Genomic DNA, 22,474 nt, shown 5'->3' with positions numbered 1-22,474 from the left:
ACCTACTCCCCATGAGGCTGCATGACACAGGTCCAGTACCACCACAATTCCTGGCTCCTAGAAGCTCAGATGGTTGAACAGACCAGTGGAAAGCTGAAAGTGTAGGAAAGGAGTGGGCAACTCACAGGTTTCTGCTTCGGATGACTGGACTAGAAAAATAACCAGAAAAAATATAAGATTGGCTGGAAAAAGGGAGAGTCCATTTTGGATTTGTGGGAAATAAAAGTGGAAAAGGTCTGGAGGACAGGTGGAAATACGGATCTGAAACTTGGAAGAAAGATTTGGAGAATCTTATTATTATAGGTGGTAGATGAAGCCATGAAACAATGACATGACCCAGGAAAACACGACTGAGTGGAAAAAGTGGAGGACAGAACCACCTGGTGAATACTGGTATCTAAAAGGAAGTTTCACAAGCCAAAAAAATCGGAATTCCCCTCAATTCCCATCTCCCTCCTGCCCCCCCATCTGGCCCACTTCATCTGGCCCATCACTGAGCCCTGTCACCTCTGCCTTTGGGAGCTGCACAAAACCCATGTCCTCTCCATTGCCACGGCCACCTCCAGCCCCAGTCTAGACCACCGCGAAAGCCTTAACTGTATCCACTCTTGTGCACACCAACCCCATTCTCCACCTAGCACCAGAACTAAGTCATGGGGGCGCCCGGGTGGCTCAGTCAGCTAAGCGTCTGCCTTTGGCTCAGGTCATGATCTCAGAGTCCTGGGATCGAGTCCCGCATTGGGCTCCCTGCTCAGCAAGGAGTCTGCTTCTCCCTCTGCCCTTCCTTGTGCTCTGTCTCAAATAAATAAATAAAATCTTTAAAAAAAAAGTAACAACCCATAAGTCATGCTTCTGCTTAAAATCCTGCTAACTGCTTCCCAGTGCACTTGATCTGGTCCTTCTTACCTACCTCTCATTACTAGCTGCCCACCTGCCATGCGGCTCCAGCCACGATGACCTCCTTTCTGTTCTTCAGACAAGCTCAGAAGGTTCCTGCCTCAGAGACTTTGTGCTAGTGGTTTTCTTTAACTGGAATATTCTTTTCCGAGACTTAAGCTGACTGATGACCTCCTGTCATCAGGCCCAAATAAAGACGGAGCATCTTACCTAAAGCTGCTACTGTAAGTCAACCAGTATACATTACTCTTTTCATTTCTTCTTAGCATCATCATATTATAAAAATTAATTTTTAAAATTATCAATGTCTTTCTCCACGAAGGCAGAGTTTCAATTTGTCTTGTTCACTGCTGTGTCCCTAGGGCCTAAAATACCCTCCAGCCCACAGTAGGCACTCAAGTACTCGTTGCATGAATTAGTAAGGGAAAGCAGGAGACTGAGAAAGAAACAGAAAGCTGGAAAGAGAATCAGAAGAGAGTAGAAGCTAAGTAAGAGAAGAGCCTTGAGAAGGAGGAAGTCAGAAAGAATGATGACTAAGAAGCCACTGAATTTGGTAATTCCATCTTTGGTGCCCTTTAAAGGGGCAACTTCGGAAGAGTAGAAGAGGGAAAAGGCAGATTACAATGGGCTCATGAGTAAATGGGAAGTTCAAGGGGAAAGGGCAAAGGGAAGGAAAAAGATGGAATACTATTTTAAGGGTGAGAAAAGACAAAAGAAAGGAGAATAACTGCCTATGTTTTCAAGCTGAAGGGAAGGGCCGGGTGGGAAAGGGGATACTAAAGATAAAAAAAGGAAAGAGTGCCAGGACAAGGTCCAGGATGTTATAGGAAGAAATGGGATCCTAAAGCCACATTAGTCATCTTTTCTCTAAAACTATCCCACATGATTACAGTACGATGTCTGTTTCACGTTCAGAAATATCTACTCCCTAGAAGTAATTTGTTATTTGCATAATTCTTCCTTTTTTTTTTAAGATTTTATTTATTTATTTATTTGACAGAGAGAGAGACAGCCAGCGAGACAGGGAACACAGGCAGGGGGAGTGGGAGAGGAAGAAGCAGGCGGAAGAGCCTGACGTGGGGCTCGGGGCTCGATCCCAGAACTCCAGGATCATGCCCCGAGCCGAAGGCAGACGCTCAACGACTGAGCCACCCAGGCGCCCCATATTTGCATAATTCTAACACAGTCTGGTCCACAAAATCATTATTAAAATGCTGTGCATGTTTCTTAACTCTTAGAAGGGACACACCGGGGTGTCTCGAGTAGAGAGCTGGGAGGTTTGCAGGTGGTGCTCTCATGTAGTTCACAGAACAAAGGTTTTAAAAGAGAGAGAAAGAGATGGGTGGATGGATGTGGACAGGAAAAAAAAGCGTGTGTTGCAAAACTTAAAGCAAATGGGGCACAATGGTAATATGGGCAGAATCTAAGTGAAGGATGTACAGATGCTCTTTGTACTTTTGTGTAGCTTTTCTCTAAGTTTTAAATTACGTACAGATAAAAAATTAAAAAGAGAGAGAGAAAGGGAAAGATTTCACACCTAAACTAAGCAAGGAAGGCAACTTCCATGAATGGTTGGCAGACAACGGTCATATTTCTCCATAGACTTTCACAACTACTTAAGGAATAAGCAGCAAAAGTGTAACAATGGTGGATAAAGAGATGAGGCATAAACCTTTATGACATTTTATTAAAAGAAAATGTTCGAGCTATTGTATAGGACTATTTTCATTACAGAATGCATGCTTGTATAAAGTGGTTGGATAATTCTCTATAAACTAGCGTTCCTAATAAAAAGTCAATCTTTTATTTTTAAAGATTGTATTTACTTATCTGTCAGAGACAGAGAGAGGGAGAGCACAGCAGGGGGAGCGGCAGGCAGAGGGAGAAGCAGGGTCCCCACTGAGCAAGGAGCCCGATGCGGGACTTGATCCCAGGACTCTGGGATCATGACCTGAGCCAAAGCAGATGCTTAACCAACTGAACCACCCAGGCATCCCAAAAGAAGTCAATCTTAACGTCATTAGAAAACAATCCTGGGGGGCGCCTGGGTGGCTCAGTTGGTTAAGTGTCTGCCTTCGGCTCAGGTCATGATCCCAGGATCCTGGGATAGAGCCCCACCTCAGACTCCCTGCTCAGCGCGGAGCCTGCTTCTCCCTCTCCCTCTGCCCCCCTCCCCTGCTCATTCTCTCTCTCTCTCTCTCTCAAATAAATAAATAGAATCTTAAAAAAAAGAAAAGAACAGAATAGAATAGAATCCTGGGGGCACCTGGGAGGCTCAGTCAGTTGAGGGTCCGACTCTTGATTTCAGCTCAGGTCATGATCTCAGGGTCCTGGAATCAAACCCTGCACTGGGCTCTGCAGATGGCAGAGAGTCTGCTTGGGATTCTCTCCCTGCCTGTCCCTCTACCCCTCCCCCCGCTTGCTCTCTCTCTCTCTCAAATAAATCTTAAAAAAAAAAAAAAATCTGGTCTTTAATACACATACAGTATAAAGAAACCCAAAAAGGTCATTCCTTGACAACTAGAATAGAAAAAAGTCTGAGGCACTGTTTCTGATCCATTTCCAACAGAATAAGCAGACAGAGGTTACGACTGCTGTGATGGGACATCCTAAGAAATGAAAAAACCTGAAGGTGAACTCTGTTGTAAATCTGATCCTTCTTCAGTTTTACAAATGGTTTGCTGATGAAACAGCTGCCTACCAGTATTATAGTACATTTGGGGAAAAAAAGAACTAATAATATTCCCTAAGTAAGGGATATTAATTAGATCAAGTACATATACAGAACTGTCCAAAATAACAATGTCTAAGAGGCACCTTCTCCTCTCCATTTCTCTGTGCAAAGCTGTGCTCTCTCTCCAAGCCAAAGCCCTGTCCAGGCAAGGACACTCTCCTAGCTGAACTGAGTAAGCCATTAAAACACCGCTGTTTTCTTAGTGACACTGATCTTCTGTTATTACGACCCCATTCCAAGGCCAAAGAGCTCAGCTAGAATCAGTTGTAGACTGAAGTGAAAAGGGTCCCCCTTCCTAAGAGGGAGGCGGAAGAGCACTTCCACTCTGAAGTTTAAATTCATGAAATCCATGGGTCAAAGTTTAATGTGAGAGGACATCAACATAACATGGCACAACTGATCGGGCTCTAAAACCCGAAGGAATGACTGACAAGCCAGAGTCAAGTTCTAACACACTCAGAATTAATTTCTCTTCAAACAGCATGCCTCATTTCTTTCTAGTAAATCAGGACTAAAAATAACATACGGGGTCTAAGCTCTTACTTTCTTTAAACAAATTGAATCACTACTCATATACCTTCTACAGGGTGTTCAAGGCAACTATTTGAGTTTAAAACTAGGATTTTTATGAGCTCTCATTGTTTACTTAAATTGGAATGATCACCCACTACTCTTAAAAGCTTTCCTTAAAACAGGAGTTGTTAGTAAATGTGGCTCATGAAATTAAGCCATTTTACTTTTCGAGATTAGTGCATAAGAGGACAGATGACTGAGTGAGGTACTACAAAGTTTAATACCAATCACTCAACAAACATGTGCTGAGGGCCTAAGCTGTGCACAGGACTCAGAGCCAAACTCCTTCCTGCCTCCCGGGGCTTACAGTCTAGGTGGCAAGACGTGACCTAAAGCAGACCACTATGTGCTAAAAATAAAGAGCACAGACCATACCTTTTCTAAATGTTTTCACAAAGAAGACTCCGATTGTGGGCTAGGGTGGTCAGAAACTAGCTTTAAAGAAGAGGAAGATGACCTGAAGGATGGCAGGATTCTGAAAAGGGAGAAGGGTCCTGTGGGCAGCAGCCTCTCTGTTTATGAAATATTTCCACATCCGCACTCACTGGAGTCTTGTAAGAACCCTGGAGGATAAGAAGATGAACAACATCCACACTTTACAGACGGAAAAAGTGAGGTTCAGAAGGCTGGACGAGTGCGTACGATAAGCAATGAAATGTCCAGCAGCCCCGTGTAGGAGAGAATAAGGAAAAGAATTCCACCAAAGCATTGGACCTGTGGAGGCAGAACATTTAGAGAGGAAGAAAGACCAAAGACTAGTTAAGGAAGAGCACAACAATAGCCTAGTGAGAGGTAATAAAGGCACAAATTTAAACAACACACAGAACAAACTAGACTTGTAACACTTGTTTTAAACTTTAAATCACCACGAAAACAACAACAACAACAACAACTAATTCTTATTATCTTCCTTTTATAAATCAGTTTCAGGAAGGTAAATCTCTACCCAACAAATTCTCTAACACCATCAGAGATTTTTCAAGAGGCTTATAAATGAAAACGGAAATTGTCAACAATATTGCTGGAATCACAAGTTCACACATTTCTGGGCTGCCTAAACAAGCAATACTTTCTTTGCAACTCAATGAGCAGTATTATGCCTTTTACTACGATTTCCCAAGATTTTTGGATTTTTCCATTCAGAAGTTTAATTTGGACAACTGCGGATCGACTTATTTCCATACGTAAGACCTGACTCTTCAAAGAGCAAGGACCTTATAAATATTCGCAGAATAAATCAGGCCACTATCAGAGGCAACTCTATGCCAGTCTGTCCCCCAGAAAAGTTACCAAAAATTCGGAATCAAGCCTGGAAGAACCACCTTTCAGCCACCGTTCCCCAGCCTCCCCAGCCGGGGGCCTTAATGAAAGTACGGTCCTTACGGTCCTGTTCTCCCAAAGTGAATGCCACAGGGCCATTTCCCGCAGATGACAACCTCTCAGTCCCTGCCATGTCAGCCTCCCCCGAGCCAGACCGGAGGAGTTGCGGGCACCGCGGAAGCCTCCAGGCTGCCGGGCGGCGTCAGGGGCAGCGTCTCCCCGACAGAGGCTGCTCCCCACGCCCTACTCACCGCGACGGGGCGGCCGTGCTCGGGGCCGTCGGCCGCGTCGAGACGCGGGGCCGAGGCCGGCGCGGCGGATGCCGGGGCGGCGGCGGGCGCCGGAGCCGGGGCGGCGGCCGGGGCCGGGGCGGGTGGCTGCCGGTGCTTGCCGGCGCGCTTGGCTTTGGCCTGGATGCAGCGCTGGTGCAGGGCGAAGGTGTGCTGGCGCTCGAGCTCCAGGCGCTCGGGCGACACGGCCTCGTAGCGGGCCTCGCAGGTGCTATGGTGGCGCCGGCACAGCTCGATGCGCCGGCGGAGGCGCTCCATGACCGCGCTGTGCCGCGGCAGCGCGAACTCCGCCATGGGGCAGGTGGGCAGCACCATGGGCCGCGGGCTGCACGGGCCGGGCCCGGGGCGGGCCTCTCGGGGCCGGCTGGCACTGCGGGCTCCGCTCCCCGCCGGCGGCCCGGCCGCCTCACGGCAGCGCCATGGCCCCGCGGGCTGCGGAGCGAGCTCCCGCGCGGCGGCGGGTCTTTCTCGGGCCCCGTTCGGCCCGACCCGGGCCGGCGCTCGCTGCCCACCTCAGGCTTCGGCCTGTCCCCGCCGGCCCGGCCCCATTGTTTTCCGCGCCGCCGCCGCCGCCATCTTAAAATTGTTTTCAGGGCTCTCGGAAGAGGGCGGGGCCCCGGCAGGCGACCCCCGCGTCACGGCTGATGAGCAGGCACTGCGGCCAATCAGAGGAGGAAGAGCGGGCCGCCCGAGGGGCGGGGGCGAGCACGCAAGAGGCGCGCTGGGGCTCCCGAGCCGGAGTTTAAAAGGAACTCTCAAGTGAGGGGCGGAGGGAAGTCCCTGGGCGGGCCTCAGTGCGGGGCACAGGGCTAAGTATGACCGACGGGAGCCGGTCCTAAACGCCACCCCTCGCCGGCAGGCCCTTCCGGGCCCGCGGAGGAAAGGGGCAGTCCGCGCGGCGTAGCCTAACCGCCCGACCCGGACGCCTGCCTGGCACTACAGCGCTTCACCATTTTCTTCCCCTGCAGCCTTTGAGATGTTTTCATAAACTCAAAAGTAGCCACGCTTTTTCAATGTCAGCTGTTTTTCGACCGCATTCCTTACATCCGGCCTCATAAATGGTCGGAATTGTCCACGAGTGAGCTGGAGGAGGCTTCCTCTTTCACCATTCTGAATCACTGGGGCTGTCAGTTTCTACCTAATACAAAAGTTTGAACAAGTTTCAAAAGTACTACTTAAGAAGAAAAAAAAAAGGCAGATGCGAAGAGGAGGGTGTGAGGAAGAATCGAGCTAGCTCCATTAGTGGGGACTAGAACTTGTATAGGATGCTGCTTCAGCCAAAAACCAGGGAGCCTGGCCTGCCATTTAAGGACGGTGGCTTAGGTAAAATTGAGTCAACAAAATGCAACCAGAGACAATTACGTTGAGTATTATAACCAGTAGGCATAGGGGGTGGGAGACGGGGGGGGGGGGGCGGGAAACAGGAGCAATGACTCAGTACTAAAACTAGGTAACTAAGCCTGCGTTGGCCCAAGAGATACGAAAAACAGTCATGGGCACCCTAATTGCTAAAAAGTTAAACAGGAGATGCCAGGACCACCAACAGCTCGAACATTTGTTACAGTAACTTTTTACTAGGGCTCACAAAAATATTTTAAAATCAGAAGGAAAAAGAAAATGAGTTCTTATTCAAGTAGTATTTGTTTTTATACAGATGCAGTAAAAAATAAATTCAAGCGGCCCAAGGCAAAAGTGCCTAGAGCCCCATCAATTGTTCTGCTTTTTTTCCAGTCTTCATATATTTTACATTAGAATTAAACTATTTTCTAATAGGGGAGATAATAGTAACTAAGAGTACTACTACACTGTGTACTTCTCTTCTAGTAAGGGATCCAAAAGCCTATATGGCACATATTTAAGACGTTTTGGCCTAACTTTCAAAAACATCCCTGAAATACGTAAGAATATGTAAAAGTGGAGTCTGATTCTGAACATTCTCTAATAAAAATTTAAAAGTTCAATGGCTCCCATACATCTTAAAGAATATTATCATAAAATCTTTTAAAGGGGTGGTGGGGCGCCTGGTTGGCTCAGTCAGTTAGGTGTCTGCCTTCGGCTCAGGTCCTGATCCCGGGGTCCTGGGATCGAGCCCCGTGTCAGGTTCCCTGCTCAGCAGAGACCCTGCTTCTCCCTCTCCCGCTCCCTCTGCTTGTGCTCGCTCTGTCAAATAAATAAAATCTCAAAAAAAAAAAAAAAGATTATGTACAAATTACTGTCCCCCCTTCTGAGCTGCTATCCCTATTATAAAACAAACTGCTGACCCCCAATCCACCAGAAAAAGGCAGAATTTACACAGAATTGATTGGATCAAATTCACATGGTGACATGAACTAATTACTCAACCGTCCACATTCTCTGCAGTAAAACACTTGAAAGTTACCATGAAGAAGTTCAGTCAAAAGCAGACACTTAACACAGGGCTTTAATGTAATACCATTTAGTGACGTGACAATTTGAGAAAAATGGAGAGTATTTTGTGGATAAGAGAAATCGAGGATCACATCTGATGGAGTGGGCATTTTACAACACTGTGACAGACAGCCAGCACGTAGAACTATTACGTAAGTGCATTTTAAGAGCTAAACACTGCTGGTCACTCATTAATGTGTCAGACATTTAATCAGAAGGCTGCACCTTCAACAAAGAATGAAAAAGAGAACCAAGGAAAGACTTTTGTTTTGTTTTTCTTTTGACAATCTTGGCTAAAGGATCCTGGAAAGGCAAATGAACACTCTAATTTATACTTGTCATTCCACAGCTCAGCTGGAAAAAACTGTTAAGTGAGACATGAGATGTAACATCAATGGACAGTGAGGAAGGCAGGTTGCTGGAAATTTACTTCACACACATTTACTTCAAGGAGAAACCTGCAGACGTATTTTCAGGTCTTGCTAAGTAACTGTTTATTTGCACTCAATACATTTGGGAAAGTCTGCTACATAGCTAAGGTCACTGTGACCACAGAACAACAGATGAAAAGGATAAAGCACTGAACAGCAAGAAAAAATTCATCCCACCCTCATAAGAATTTCAGTGAACCAGTAAAAAATTGAAGATAAACAAAATAAACAGATACAGCCTTCATCTTTTACGAATATACTTCCTCCCCAAATCTCCCCAATATAAACACTTTGGAGTGTTTATATATTCAGTGCAAGAAACAGTATCATCGGTACATTTGAAACACCTCTGAAGAAAGAATAAAGCTAAAACAATTCTGAATACATTTCAGTGTGGTGTAATAATATTACACTATAGTGATGGGGGAGAGGCTCTGATAGCACCCATCTGCATTCCACGTGAAAAAAAAAATCTAAAATCACTTTTTAAAGAATTCTACAAGCCACATACCCAAACAAAAAATTTTTTTCAACAGGACTGCTTTATCATGTAATTTAAGACACAAATGTTACATGAACTGCAAATGAAGACTTAAAAAGTTTAGCAGCTAAAAAGAAAAGAAAAAGAAAAAAAAAATTCAGATAATTCATGCTGTATGTCACTCCTCCCACAAATACTTTTAGCCTGTGTTCAATTACAGTCAATTCTGAATTGGCTCACCTCTGGCTTAGACTTCTCAAGTCTTTACACAGAGTAAAAGAAATGGATAAAAATGAAAGACAGTATTCTATCCTGTACTTTGACCCTGGAAAGGTGTGGGTCTGTTTAAAAAAGGAAGAAGAAACACACACTTAATCACAATAAAGCTGAACACTATGCGGAGCTTATAATCATTTTCAGCGACGGACTGCAAGCTGCGCTGTGAAGAAAATGCATAGCAGAGGAGAAAGCTGGGGGTCTGGGCAAACAGGGAAGGAAACAGTGTCAACACAGTGGAAGAAGTGATGAAAACACCGGCGTCTACTTGGGAGCTCCCAGGCCCTGGGAGCATTCCTTAAACAGCCACCTGCTCTGGAAGGCTGGAGCCCAGACTCTCCCAGTTTGGGAAGCATGACTGCCCGAGTGCCACCTTATGCCACCTCCTCCACTGACTGCAAAGCTGTCTGGGAACGGAGCTGTCCCAAGGGCAACAGAACACACGCACGGTACAGTCTAACCAACATCAAGAGGAAAGGTTTCTTCTTTCTGTATGTCTATTTTTAATACAACTGAAACAGAACCTTTACATAAATTTGGGGTTCCATCCAATCCATCTCCTCAGTTTCCTTAGGAGGAACTAGGTGATGGAAGCAAGCGAAACAAGATTATAACCACAAACAACTGCACTTTCAACATGATTATCAATTTTAAGGGACAGAGAACACTTGAATGTTTCGTAATACCAAACTTAAACAAATTTGGTTATGAAAACTGCAATTCATCCCCCTAGCATTTCTAAAGGTCGGTGTTATTTCTGCATGGACAGATTAATATGTTAAATTAAGCCAAGATTTCAAAGACTGGCAAAGTTCTATCACTCTAGTTTAAAAAACAAAGATGTTTAAAAAACCAAAAACAAAAAACAAAATACAAGTTAGTTGCTTCATGTTACATTTCACAACCATTCGTGTTATATGCTTTCTTTCTACAGAAACAGGGTCCTTTATGTCACAACTGCAAGTACTGACTGCTTAGATGTTTACAATTACACGGGCTAGTGTTCGACTGGAACCTGTCGATGGTGACGTCTGGAGGTTTTTCTGAGTTTCAACCTAAGGTGTGCCAGGCCCTCTCCTAGGACCACGCTTGCAGGGGAAGGGGAGGGAGAGGGAATCACAGATCAAGTTCTTTAAGATTGTTTCACTCTCTTCGCGGCTTTCTGTTTCTTGGTGATCTGTTCAAAATTTCATCCTCCTGTTGGTTGAAAAAATAAGAAATTCGCGACAATTAGCATGCTTTAAACAAGTTAAAACTTCACCAAGCTTTCAAGATCAGCCAGGCTGAGGGTAACCCATCTGAGGAAAACACCAGAGAAGAAAAATGATTAGAAGAAAATGCACCAAAGACAACGATTGTCTCAGAGGTGGCAGGGCTCTCTGTGCTCTAATTTAGTCCGTATTGTTTTCTATAAACATCCACTTCCCTCAAACTAACCCATCAACATTTTCTGTAAAAAGGACCAGATGCCATGCTTTCCCACGTGATCTCGCTCAATCCTGAATAACTGAACCTACTGGCCTGTGGGCACCTTAGCCCCACTCTGAGGCTGAGAAAGCTAGAATCTCAGGGGGTGGAAGACTATCCCAGCAGAGCCGCACACAACGGTCAAGACTGTCAGCCCAGGGCTCCTTCTGCTCTACAGCTCGACGTCTTACTCTCTGAGGAAGACTGGGGAATATAAAATCAGTGTGTGAGACCGGTCCCTACCCGAAATAAGTTGAAAGTTTACACTGTAGTTGAAACAGAATATAGCCACAGAAGATATAAACAGCATTGACCTTTACTGATGGAGGGGCAGGCGTAGAAGCTGGGATGGAAACTGGGTAGGGTTTTCCAGGAAGGAGCAGACTGAAACAGAGTAGTGCTTGGAAAACAGCCCCAAGAAAGGTATAGATTATTCTCTTTCCCTCAAACGTCCTATCCAATCCACCTGAAATCTGGACCCAAAAGCCCAGTGAGTGCTCACACTCTCCTCTCCTATCACCCTGCTCAGAGCCACCGCATCTTGCGTGCATTAAAACAGCAGCCTTCTAACTGGTCTCGTTGGTTCTCCCTGGTCTGTAGAAAACACAGCAGCCAGCATAATCAGGTCCTGTCATTCTTGTGCCCCAAAGCCTGCAGTGGCTGCCCAGTTCACAGGAGGAGAAGCCAAGCCCACACCAGGGCCTGGAAGGCCCCACCCAATCTGGAGCCTTCCCCACCCTCCTTTTCTCTGCCCCTCACTCTACTGGCCACATGGTCTTCTACTACTTTAGGCCTCCGTACTGGCTGTCGTCTCGGCCAGGAATGTTCTTCCCATGGACAGCTCTATGGCAAGTCCTTTATCTCCTTCAGGTCTGCCCCAGGGTCACCTCTTCAACAAGGCCTACCATCTCTAACACTGCAACCCACCCCACACATCCAGTACTTCCAATACCTTTTCCTGTCCTACTTTTATTTTTCAGGGCCTATCACTTCCTAACATACTATTCATTTACTTCCTTATAACCCTACTGCTTATTGTCTGTATCCTCCCACTGGAACTTAAGGCTCCCCAGAGGAAGGGTATCTTTGTCTTGTTCACTGACAATCTGCCACCCATCATGGGCGCTCCATAAATATTTGTTGAATGAACAAATCCATGAGCAACAGGGACAAAAATTTTAGAATACAATGAAATCATTATTCAAGAAATACTTTTTTCCCCCTCCTAACCACTAGACCACCAGGGAAGGAAATACTTTTTCAGGGCACAGTGAGGAGAGAGAGAGAGGAGACAGACGTGTTGAATAATAACCTGAAGTTACCATCTTCACAAACATTCTATTGGTTTTCCCCTGAAACCTTCTGCTTATTCCAGAAAACCATCTGCAGCACAGAAAAATACTTCTGAGATTCAGATGTAGTTTAAAATGATCCAAGGGAATGTGTACCTGTGTTGCTAAGAATTCCACTTTTACAAAATTAATTCTCGCAGATTTTTTTTTTTTACTGCCCCAGCCCATTAAAATTACCCTCTGAAAAAAGCGCCTACTTAAAGGCACCTTCCCCCGAGCTGCCTGGGCTGGAAAACGTACTCCCCCTTCTGTTACCTCTGCTTTAGGTTTCCTGTCGTCCTCCTCCTGACTGGCAGTGCCACCGTCTTCTTCAGCATCACTTTTCTGCTTCTCTTCTGAGACAAAGACCAAAAGTACAACAAACTGAGCAAAACCTCGTACTTGTTTTGGATGATGAGACCAGCAGCCTTAGAACACAACCTCTGGAGTCCAGGGCAATCTTTATCATAACTTGCTTCTGAGTCTGAAACGCCTTAGGGTCTTGGCCTAAAGCAGATATGCTGGGGTCTACTTACCAAGTTTTTCTTCGCCCTCCTCCTCTTCGTCTCCCTTGTCCTTTTCCTCTTCCTTTTCTTCTTCTTCCTCCTTCACATCTGGTTGAGGAGCATCGGTTTTCTTGTACTCCGCGGGGCTAGACTGTTTCTGAAATATTCCCCCGAGTGCACCAGTTTTGTTCACATTTTTAGGTACTACATCACCATATAATTACTGAATGCCTATGAAAAAGTTCTGCACGAGGCCATATACTGGCATAAATAAAAATGGTAAGACGGAATTCCCGCCCTGAGAGCTTTCTCTTCAGTGAGCATGTGTGTGGGGGTCAAAGGCAGAAGGAACAGTAAGAACCAAGGGGTGAGGGAGGAACATGCAGATTTAAACAGTCAAGATGACTGAGGCAGAGACACGCAGACAGAAACGTGGTGGGGGAGAAGGCTGAAGAAGGAGCTTTGGGGCTCAGGTTACAAAACATATCGAATGCAGGGTGAAACACAATCCTCATTTAATAGGAGAGCGCCTAAGCAAAATTCTCTTTCCTGGTTTTTGGACTGCATACAACAAAGACTAAACAAGAAAGACTTTACAATAAGGCTGATTTCCCCCCCCCCACATGTATTTTTTTGGGGGAAAGTAGGGATGCAGAGGGAAGAATGGATAATGAAAAAAATCAAAGACTGAATTATAAAGTGTTTGAATACAAACAGCTATGCCAAGGAGGAAAAGCTGGTTTGGGCCCAGATGGCTGGTTTTGTATCTAAGTTGTTGCGTTTTTTATTTTTGTTTTCCAGAAAACTGCTGCCAAATATTAGGCAAGAGTAATACAGCAGGCTTAACTACTACTAGACACTGAAGGGCTGTAAATCCTGCTCCCATCTGGGCACAATAAATGGCCACTGAGACCAGTGAGTAAGGTTTCAGATGTAGCCCAGTCGTTACTGAGAAAACCTGAGGCAACAGATCTTAGTTATACTAATATAAAAAGAGTTCTTTTTAAAAGTGACTGAACAGAAAAACTCCTACCTTTCCAGAGCAGCAGAAGAGGATAACGAGAAACACAGGCAGAGCTACGGTCAAAATGTAGACCACCCAGAGCCACGGGCGCTCCTCGGCGGCCTCAATCATCTGCCCCACTACACCTGGCTGAAAAACAAGACAGGACAGATTTCAGGTCCTTGGTTTGGACACCAAATATAGGCTGCACTGTCCCTCTGTTCAATTTCTGCCTGGCACTACTCAGGCTCCTCCTTTGTCAAAGGGTTGGAGCCAAGATATTCACACAACAGAAAAAGGAAATAAGAGAAAAGCCTCCATTTCCCCCCCACTCTTATCATCAAGGTGACTTCCCTTTCACGGATGTGAACACGGGTTTCTTAATCGCCTGCCAGAGGCCCCCTTAACCTCAGGGCCAGTGAATAAAGAATTTCTTGATCTCAGTATCTCTGGCTCTCCCACTCACAGCCTGGCCATGTGGCCAATTGTGCGAAAATGGCAATATACTGGTAAACCAAGATTAAACATTTAAGAGTGCATTAAAATACCCTAAACGGCAAATTTTGTTAAACATACTTCAGCACATTAATAAAAAAAAAAAAAAATTACCCTACCCATAACACAAATAGGGAATCTAAAGCCATTGCATTAGACTAATGAAATCATGTCCAAACACCCAGTATTTTGTCTTTAGCAGGCACCCGGTCATACGTTTTATACCAATATTCTCAAGTAAGGGAAAAGCAAATCCTAGAAGATAGCCTGCCACAAAAGGAACGATTTGTCACCAGCAATGCCAGACATAAACGCGTAAGCAGCAAGTGAGCACGAACCTCGGCAGCCCCGTCAGCAGCTTTCTTCAGACCCCATCCGTCATTGGCCCAATCATCAACTACTCTTCGATCCCCGCACACAATAAAGTTGTCAAAAAAAATGTCTGAGGTCATGGACCACAGTTCCAAACCGATAGCGCTAAAAGGAGTCATTTTGAAAGGTTCCAGATCTTCAAAGAAATCCGGATTTGGTATTTTCCGGGGCTTCCAGATTCCCTAGAGAAAAAAAAATGTATTTTTTAAAACATTTCAGATAAAGAACGACGCAAGCGTATGGTGAACCTAAGTAAGAATTAAAACGAATTCTGCATGATCAGTGAAGGGAAGTACTGCCTTCGTAAAACATAACTGAGTACCAGGGAGAAAACGATGAAGATGTCTGGACTCCAACTACTTTCGATTTCTAACCTCGGCCCTGCCCTTGACCCAAACCAACACCTCGCTCTGCCTGGCACATTCCAACAGACTCTTATCAACGAATGGCCTTGAACAAGCACAGGCTTGCTCAGTGGTGATTTGCAATGTACGTGACCTTCAACCAGCAACTGTTCTTCTTGATAACTAGCTAGAGGAATAGTTACCACATATACCCAGACATGCGCGAGGGTGATCAGTGCAGTAAAGACTCTGAAAGCAAAAAGGGTGGAAGGCAATCCACCCAAATGGCCATCCACAGAACAGCTAAAGGGTGGTTTTAATTAAAAGGCAATTTTAATTTATCTTATTGCTTGACTGCACAACTAAAAATACACTTACAAACAGAAAAGTATATACACAGTAATATGCACAGAGACACACACCCACCCATACCTTACATTTGAAAGGGAGACAGGAACGCCTGAGGGGCTCTGTCGGTTGAACGTCTGACTCTTGATCGTGATCTCAGGGTCGTGATCTCAGGGTCTTGAGATCCAGCCCCATGTCAGGCTCCACGCTCAGCACGGAGTTGGCCTACCACTCTCTCTCCCTCTCCTACCCCTCCCCACCACACTTCAGGCATCCCTGAAGTTTGTTTTTAATTCAATTGTTTGAATACAGTGATCAACCAACGTAGCCTCACTATAGACAAAACTTCTATCCAAACAAACAGATCGATGAGGCAACTCAACCATCAGGAGGCACAAACCTGGTAGTTAGGATTGTCAATCATGGGAGGCTTCCATTTGCCCTTATAATTAGGGTTGTCAATCATAGGTCGCTGCCAGACACCACACCCAGGGGCCGACTCACACTTAGGGTTGGCAATCTGAGGAGCCTCCCATTCTCCATCCATATCTTCATCCCTGTGGAGATACAAACAAATTGCAAATGGATTCCGTGATGCAGGCCTTGGACGGCCATGCCAGGACTCCCCTGACATCCTGCAGTAACGCTTTCAGTGTCATCCTGTGACCCTAGAGTATCATCTCGTCCCCACATTTCCAGGAACAAGGGTTTTCATGACAGAAGCATTAAAGACAAACGGGTAATTAGATCTGTTGGGCTCTACACTTAAAGTTGGATACTTGGCTATATGTAATCATTAACTTTTACTTCACTAAAAAAAGCAGGTAATTTAAAAAGTTAACTGAAGCTCTCACCAATCCTCCGGCTTCTCTGCATCTGGATCGGGTACATATTCGGGCTCATCATCCAACCAGCCCTCAGGCTTTGTAGCGTCTTCATCTGGAATCTTAGCTGGGGCATCTTCATCCCTGAAACACAAAAGAAAAAGCTAGTTATGACAACACTGACCGCAGAATCACTATGAGATCTCACTTTATGAATCTGAAACAGGGCAATCTGAAAAGATCTCAGTCGTGCTTAATCTCAAAATTTAAAATAATTCCTTCTAGAAAATAGAAGAGAAAAATTCATTCATCTGACAGTGGTCTAGTATTCAGGATACATAGAGAGCTCTGACAATTCAATAATAAAAAGACAACCCAACTTAAACACGGGCAAAGAATGCGAATAGACATTTCTCCAAAGATACACAAAGGGCCGATAAGCACATGAAATGATGTGTAATGTTGTTAGCCTTCAGGGAAATGCAAATCAAAGCCACAATAAGATATCACTTCACACCCACTAGGATGGCTATAAGAAAAATGACAGATAAAAACAAGGGCTGGGGAGGATGTGGAGAAACAAGAACTCTCGTAACGTCACTGAAAAATAAAACAGCAGCAATTTTGCTCCAAGAGCAATGAAAATGTAGAACCACCCCAAACCTGTAATGACTGTTCATAGCAGCATGATTCATAACCATTGCCAAAACAGGGAAACCACCTAACCGTCAGTCCACGAGGAATGGATAAAGTGTGGCAGTATCTACACAATGGAGTATTATTCGCTCAGAAAGAGGAATGAGGGGCGCCTGGGTGGCATAGCGGTTGAGCTCCTTCCTTCGGCTCAGGGCGTGATCCCAGTGTTATGGGATCAAGCCCGACATCAGGCTCCTCCGCTAGGAGCCTGCTTCTTCCTCTCCCACTCCCCCTGCTTGTGTTCCCTCTCTCGCTGGCTGTCTCTATCTCTATCAAATAAATAAATAAAATCTTTAAAAAAAAAAAAAAAAGAGGAATGAGCATTGACACATGCTTCAACATGGATGAACCCTAAAGACATGCTAAGTGACTGAAGCCAGACACGGAAGGTCATATATTACAGTATGCTACGTCCAGAATAGGTTAAGCCATAGAGACAGAAAGTAGCTTAGTGACTGCTGAGGGGCTGGTGGAAGGGGGAAACAGGAAGTAACTGCTTAATGGCTATGGGCTTCTTTTTGGGTGATACAAATGTTCTGGAATTAGGCAGTGGGGATGGTTGCACAATACTGTGAATATACTGAATTGCTGAATTGTACCAATTAACAGGGTGGATTTTAGTATGTGAATTGTAACTCAAACAATTAAAATAAAAGTTCACGAAGAAGTAACTAATTTCAAAGTTTTACAGTTACTATGTAACAGTGCCACATTAACTGGTAAGCAAAGACATCTTCTATCCTCAGTAAGGATTATGCTTCTTTCTGACCCATGCTTGTTTTAAATTAACTGCATGAGAACATCGTATGACATTGTATAACATTCAGCTCGCCCTTTTAATGAAGCTAAACATTCACACTCCCACCCCCAAAACAGAACAGCTAGTTAAGGGGTACTATACTGAAATAGGCCAAGTCCCGATCGGTGTTCACGAATACACAAGTAAATTCAGCATTTACACTAGTGCAGCATAAAAGTTCATGTACACATATTTAAGGAAGGAAAAACATCAGCTAGAATTTAGCTGCTTTGTGTCACTTCTCGACATTCCTGAAAGTCACTGTATCGGAGTTCAAACACAGCCATACACAACAGTACAACCCTGTTTTCATTTTTATCACTCTCCAATTCGTACCCTACAAGAAAGGCTATACAGCATATACTCAAGGTCACTCACACATCAAGCTCACTCCTACTCCTTCACTTTTTTTACACGCTGTTCTTCCTCAGCTGGGAATACCATTTCCCATCTTCACCACTTGCCTGACTTCTTACTCCACTTCCAAGTTCAGTTTGACTTGCCCTGCTCCAAGAAACTGCCCCTGGACCAGGTATACCTGGTGCTCTGGTCACCTACTAACACCTACTATCAGATCACTCACTACGTGCATGCCAACTTCGCCTACCTCACAACTGGACTGAGAGCCATGTGGGCAGCTGGTATCCCTGTGGCTTTGTATTCCACTGCCCAAAACAGGGCAGAGATGTCTTGAGTGTTATTTAAATGGGGAAAAGGTCATTTTTCAAATTAAAATTTAAAATTTCGGGGCACCTGGGTGGCTCAGTCGGTTAAGCATCTGCCTTTGGCTCAGGTCATGATCTTAGGGTCCTGGGATCAAGCCCCACATCGGGCTCCCTGCTCAGTGGGGAGTCTGCTTCTCCCTCTCCCTCCCGACCCTCCCCCTGGCGTGTGCACATGCACATGTACATTCTCTCTCTCAGTAAATAAAATCGAGTAGGGAGCCCGAAGCGGGCTTGATCCCAGAACCCTGAGATCATGACCTGAGCCAAAGGCAGATGCGTAACCAACTGAGCCGCCCAGGTGCCCTAAAATCTTTTAAAAAAATAAATAAAATAAAATTTCAAGACTTTTAAATGTGAATTCATAAAAGTACTGGAAGGGCCAGGCCAAGAAAGGTTCTGCTACAAACCAACCATGTTACCACAGCAAACTCTATCATCAATTTCAGCATTTTGTGGCTTGTTAAACAGTATTAGGCAATCCAGATAACCACTATGGCCCCTTTTCAGCTATAGTGGTCTCCGTTTTTCCTACCATTTAGACAGCATCATAGATTATCGAAATTATGAGATCTTAGCCAACATTCAGTTGCTTAAGCCACGTGGAACATATGTTCTGCAAAGACTCACCAGTCATCTGGTTTGACAGCATCGGGATCTGGTATTTTTGGTCTTTCATCCCAATCCTCAGGCTTCTGGTCTTCTGGGTCCTCAATTTCACGGGAAGGATTTACAGGAGGAGTCATGTCATTCAGCAAATTTCCACTATTCACAACAGACTGGTCCACTAATATTTCAAAACTATTATCTGGATTCAAGACTAAAAGAAATTAAATGCAATTAAAAAAATAAATTAACCACTCATTCCCCAAGCTCTCTTTACCACAGTAGAAGATCGTATTTCTAATAGAAAACCGAAGCACAGAGTAATGACCTAGGGGTGTTAGAGGAAGAACATGGTCCTGGAGCCTTGGGTAAGTTAACTCTCTTTTCCTTATCTATAAATCCTAAATGCTAGTTCCTCAGGATTTTTGAACTAAAACAAACGATACATAAAATTTAAAATGCCAGAAGACTTTACTTACGGACATTAAAAACATCAAATACCAAAGGTATATAAACTAACGTAATAACGGTCTGACACAAATGGTTACACACCAGTCAACAGGCAAATAAGTTTATTATAACCACTGCCCCCCAGCAAAAACAAAAAACAAAACAAAAAAACAAGAAACCATTTCCTCATTTTTTGAATTGGTACTACTACCATCTGTGTTACCAAAATTTCAAGTACACAAGCTTTTCATTTTAATAAACCACATGTCTACTTATGGTTGTACTTCTGGAGTCCAGTGGTACTTTAAAAGTATCTTAAGTGAGACTTACTCTTAAGGCCTGGATCCCACACCTAAATGTCTCACAGGCAACTGACTAGGTCCCAGCACATCCAGAATACTACGGAAAGCAAGGAGCGCCTATGCCACTGACCTCAGTGATAATGAAGACCAGCAGTGTTATCAGTCATATATACTCTCACAGAGAGATTCTTACACTTTTGTGAAAGGAGCAAGTGAAATAAGCACGTTCAACTTTTTAAAGATTTATTTGAAAAAGAGAGAGAAAGCGTGTGGAGGTATGCAAGGAGAGGGGCAGAGGGAGAGGAAAAGAGAGAATCCTCTAGCAAAATGGAGCCCAACGCAGAGCTCAATCCCATGACCCCAAGATCATGACCTAAGCTGACATCGAAAGTCAGCCGCTCAACCGACTAAGCCACCCAGGCGCCCCTAGCATGTTCAACTTTTAATAAAAAATTACACGTGTTGGGATGCCTGGGTGGCTCAGTCGGTTAAGCATCTGCTTTCGTGGCTAGGGTCATGATCCCAACATCCTGGGATCGAGTCCGGAGTCGGGCTCCCTGCTCAGCAGGGAGCCTGCTTCTCCCTCTGCCTGCGGCTCCCCCTACTTGTGCTGTCTCTGAGACAAATGAATAAAATCTAGAAAAAAAAAAAAAAAATATATATATATATATATATATTACACGTTTATACACATACAGCCAAATACATATACTACAATGTTGATACTTCAGGTAATTTTAAACGTCTTTTGTTTTGCTTATTTCTAGCTTTTGAATTCTATATGGAGTATGTATTACTTTTGTTATAAAGAAAAAAAAATGGTTACTGTATTGTTTCGGAAAAAGGCATGTTCATATATGTTCAAACCAGCAGGAAAAGCTTCATTAAAATAAAAAACACATTCCAGGGGCCCCTGGGTGGGGGTGGCTCAGCTGGTTAAGCGGCTGGCTCTTGGTTTCAGCTCAGGTCCTAGTCTCGAGCCTATGCCAGGCTCTGCACTCAGTGCAGGGTGAGCTTGAGGATTTCTCTCTCTCTCTCTCTCTCCCCCTCTGCCCCTCCCCTCCCTCGCATGGTCTCTCTTTCTTAAAAATAAACAAATAAATCTTTAAAAAATAATAATAAAATAAAAAAGGCATTCCAATGTCCAAATGATTAAACTCAACTGTCTAGGGATGCCTAGATGGCTTAGTTAGTTAAGCATCTTGATCCCAGAGTCCTGGGATCGAGTCCTACATTGGGCTCCTTGCTCAGCAGGCAGTCTGCTTCTCCCTCTGCCCTACCATTCCCCCTGCTTGTGCTCTCTGACAAATAAATAAAACCTTAAAAAAAAAACAACACACACACACCTCAACTGTCTAGGTACTGGAGCATCCAAAGCTCAACTGAAAGATAATTTGAAGAAACCATACATATATTTCTATTGTGTCCCATTATTTAATATGTTATCAACAAGAAAATCCACAATGGGAGAAAATGAGGGGAATCAGCAAAGCTCGTCATGGAACATAAAAGCTTACTCTTAAAACGGTCTCAAACCCCGCTTCTCAATTCAACCTATGGGAAAAGAAGCTTTTTTTAGTGCTAAGAAATTAAGTTCTTTTCACTGCTAAGATATTAAGTCAACAAAGACTCTTATCTGCAGGCTTGGGTCTTCTCCAGATGTACAATCTTTAAATTAAACAGATGATAAATGTATAGTGCCATAATAGCCCCAATTAGTATGTTTTCTTACTTAATGTATAAAGATGTGTTTTCTTATCAGTAAAATAGGTCTTCAGATCTGCGTCTGGCCTCTTAGCATGCTTTTCTTCATATACACCCGTTTTGGGGTTTTTGTGGCGGAAGATGAAGTGCAATTTATAGTCTTCTCCACATTTATCTGGACCAAACATAATCGTATAAGGGGTCTTGTCGTGGAACTGATCCTTCAGAAACAAAAATGAATTATTTTTAAGTGACTCAATCGAAGTGTTCAAAAGCAAACTTTCAAAGTGTGCTATTTCCTCTAATCAAATCCCCAGTAAATTTTTGGCACCTTAAAGAAAAAGCTGGTTCATTTATGAGGCTTATAGGAATAACCAGAAATTAGCTGGAAACTTTACATGAGGATATATATGAACGTGCTTTAAAAAACAAAAAACAAGAAACAGAGTAATACATGTATCTAGATAGTTACTGCTTCTTCCATAGAACAAAGAAATAAGTTTGCCAAAACTAAAAATTACACAGAACAGAAATCAGGGATAAGGCACAACAGCTTTGAAATTCACATTTCAGATAAAAAGCAAAGAAGTGTCAAAGTCAATATTTCCAATCCTCTAAGTATTTCAATTGTAGGAGAGGAGGCCTTCACTTTCCCAGGTCTTACAAGATTCTCTTTTCTTTTCTCTAAGATTCTTAAAAGACAACTGTGGGTGGCCACACAAGGAAACAGGAAGGACTTACCAGGTTGAGTTCTGGGGTTTTGGAAAGCAGTTTCACGTAGGCACCGCCACATTCTATTCCATTTTGGAAATTAACCTCATACCTGATTTCAAAGAGAAAAGCAGAAAACCACAAGGCATTTCGAAAGATCAAATTTCTTAATTTCTTAATTCCCCTTCCCCCCAATCTTGGTCACATGTTTTATCACAGATCATATCACATATCAAAATTCCATCTTCTCTTGTTTTTGAAGACTTTTTTTTTTTTTAAGTCATTTCTACACCAACTAGGGCTCCAATGTACAATGTTAAGATCAAGAGTCGCACACTCTACGGATTGAGCCAGCGGGCACCCCTCATCTTCTATGGCGTTTG

At 44.0% G+C, this 22,474-nt stretch overlaps 2 protein-coding genes across 2 annotated transcripts in view; both read right to left on the bottom strand.

The window, feature by feature from the left end:
* The window catches only part of MAML1 (mastermind like transcriptional coactivator 1), a 41,042-nt gene extending 34,623 nt beyond the window's left edge, over positions 1-6,419 (bottom strand). The window contains exon 1 of the mRNA XM_045794985.2: positions 5,776-6,419. Within this exon, the coding sequence (XP_045650941.2) occupies positions 5,776-6,129 (354 nt within the window). The 5' untranslated portion in view covers positions 6,130-6,419. The remainder of the gene's footprint in view (positions 1-5,775) is intronic.
* Positions 6,420-8,218: 1,799 nt separating this feature from the next.
* The window catches only part of CANX (calnexin), a 32,354-nt gene continuing 18,098 nt past the window's right edge, over positions 8,219-22,474 (bottom strand). Inside the window, exons 6-15 of the mRNA XM_045794984.2 lie at positions 22,122-22,203; positions 21,409-21,601; positions 18,949-19,138; positions 16,132-16,245; positions 15,678-15,834; positions 14,552-14,767; positions 13,749-13,868; positions 12,746-12,872; positions 12,486-12,565; positions 8,219-10,608 (exon numbers count right to left, since the gene is read on the bottom strand). Coding sequence (XP_045650940.1) covers positions 10,555-10,608; positions 12,486-12,565; positions 12,746-12,872; positions 13,749-13,868; positions 14,552-14,767; positions 15,678-15,834; positions 16,132-16,245; positions 18,949-19,138; positions 21,409-21,601; positions 22,122-22,203 — 1,333 coding nt within the window. The 3' untranslated portion in view covers positions 8,219-10,554. The remainder of the gene's footprint in view (positions 10,609-12,485; positions 12,566-12,745; positions 12,873-13,748; positions 13,869-14,551; positions 14,768-15,677; positions 15,835-16,131; positions 16,246-18,948; positions 19,139-21,408; positions 21,602-22,121; positions 22,204-22,474) is intronic.

Source organism: Ursus americanus, chromosome 5 (genome assembly GCF_024610735.1).
Source record: "Ursus americanus isolate L20-20 chromosome 5, mUrsAme1.1.p, whole genome shotgun sequence".
Lineage (NCBI taxonomy): Eukaryota > Metazoa > Chordata > Mammalia > Carnivora > Ursidae > Ursus > Ursus americanus.
This window is presented reverse-complemented; position numbering and strand designations above follow the sequence as displayed.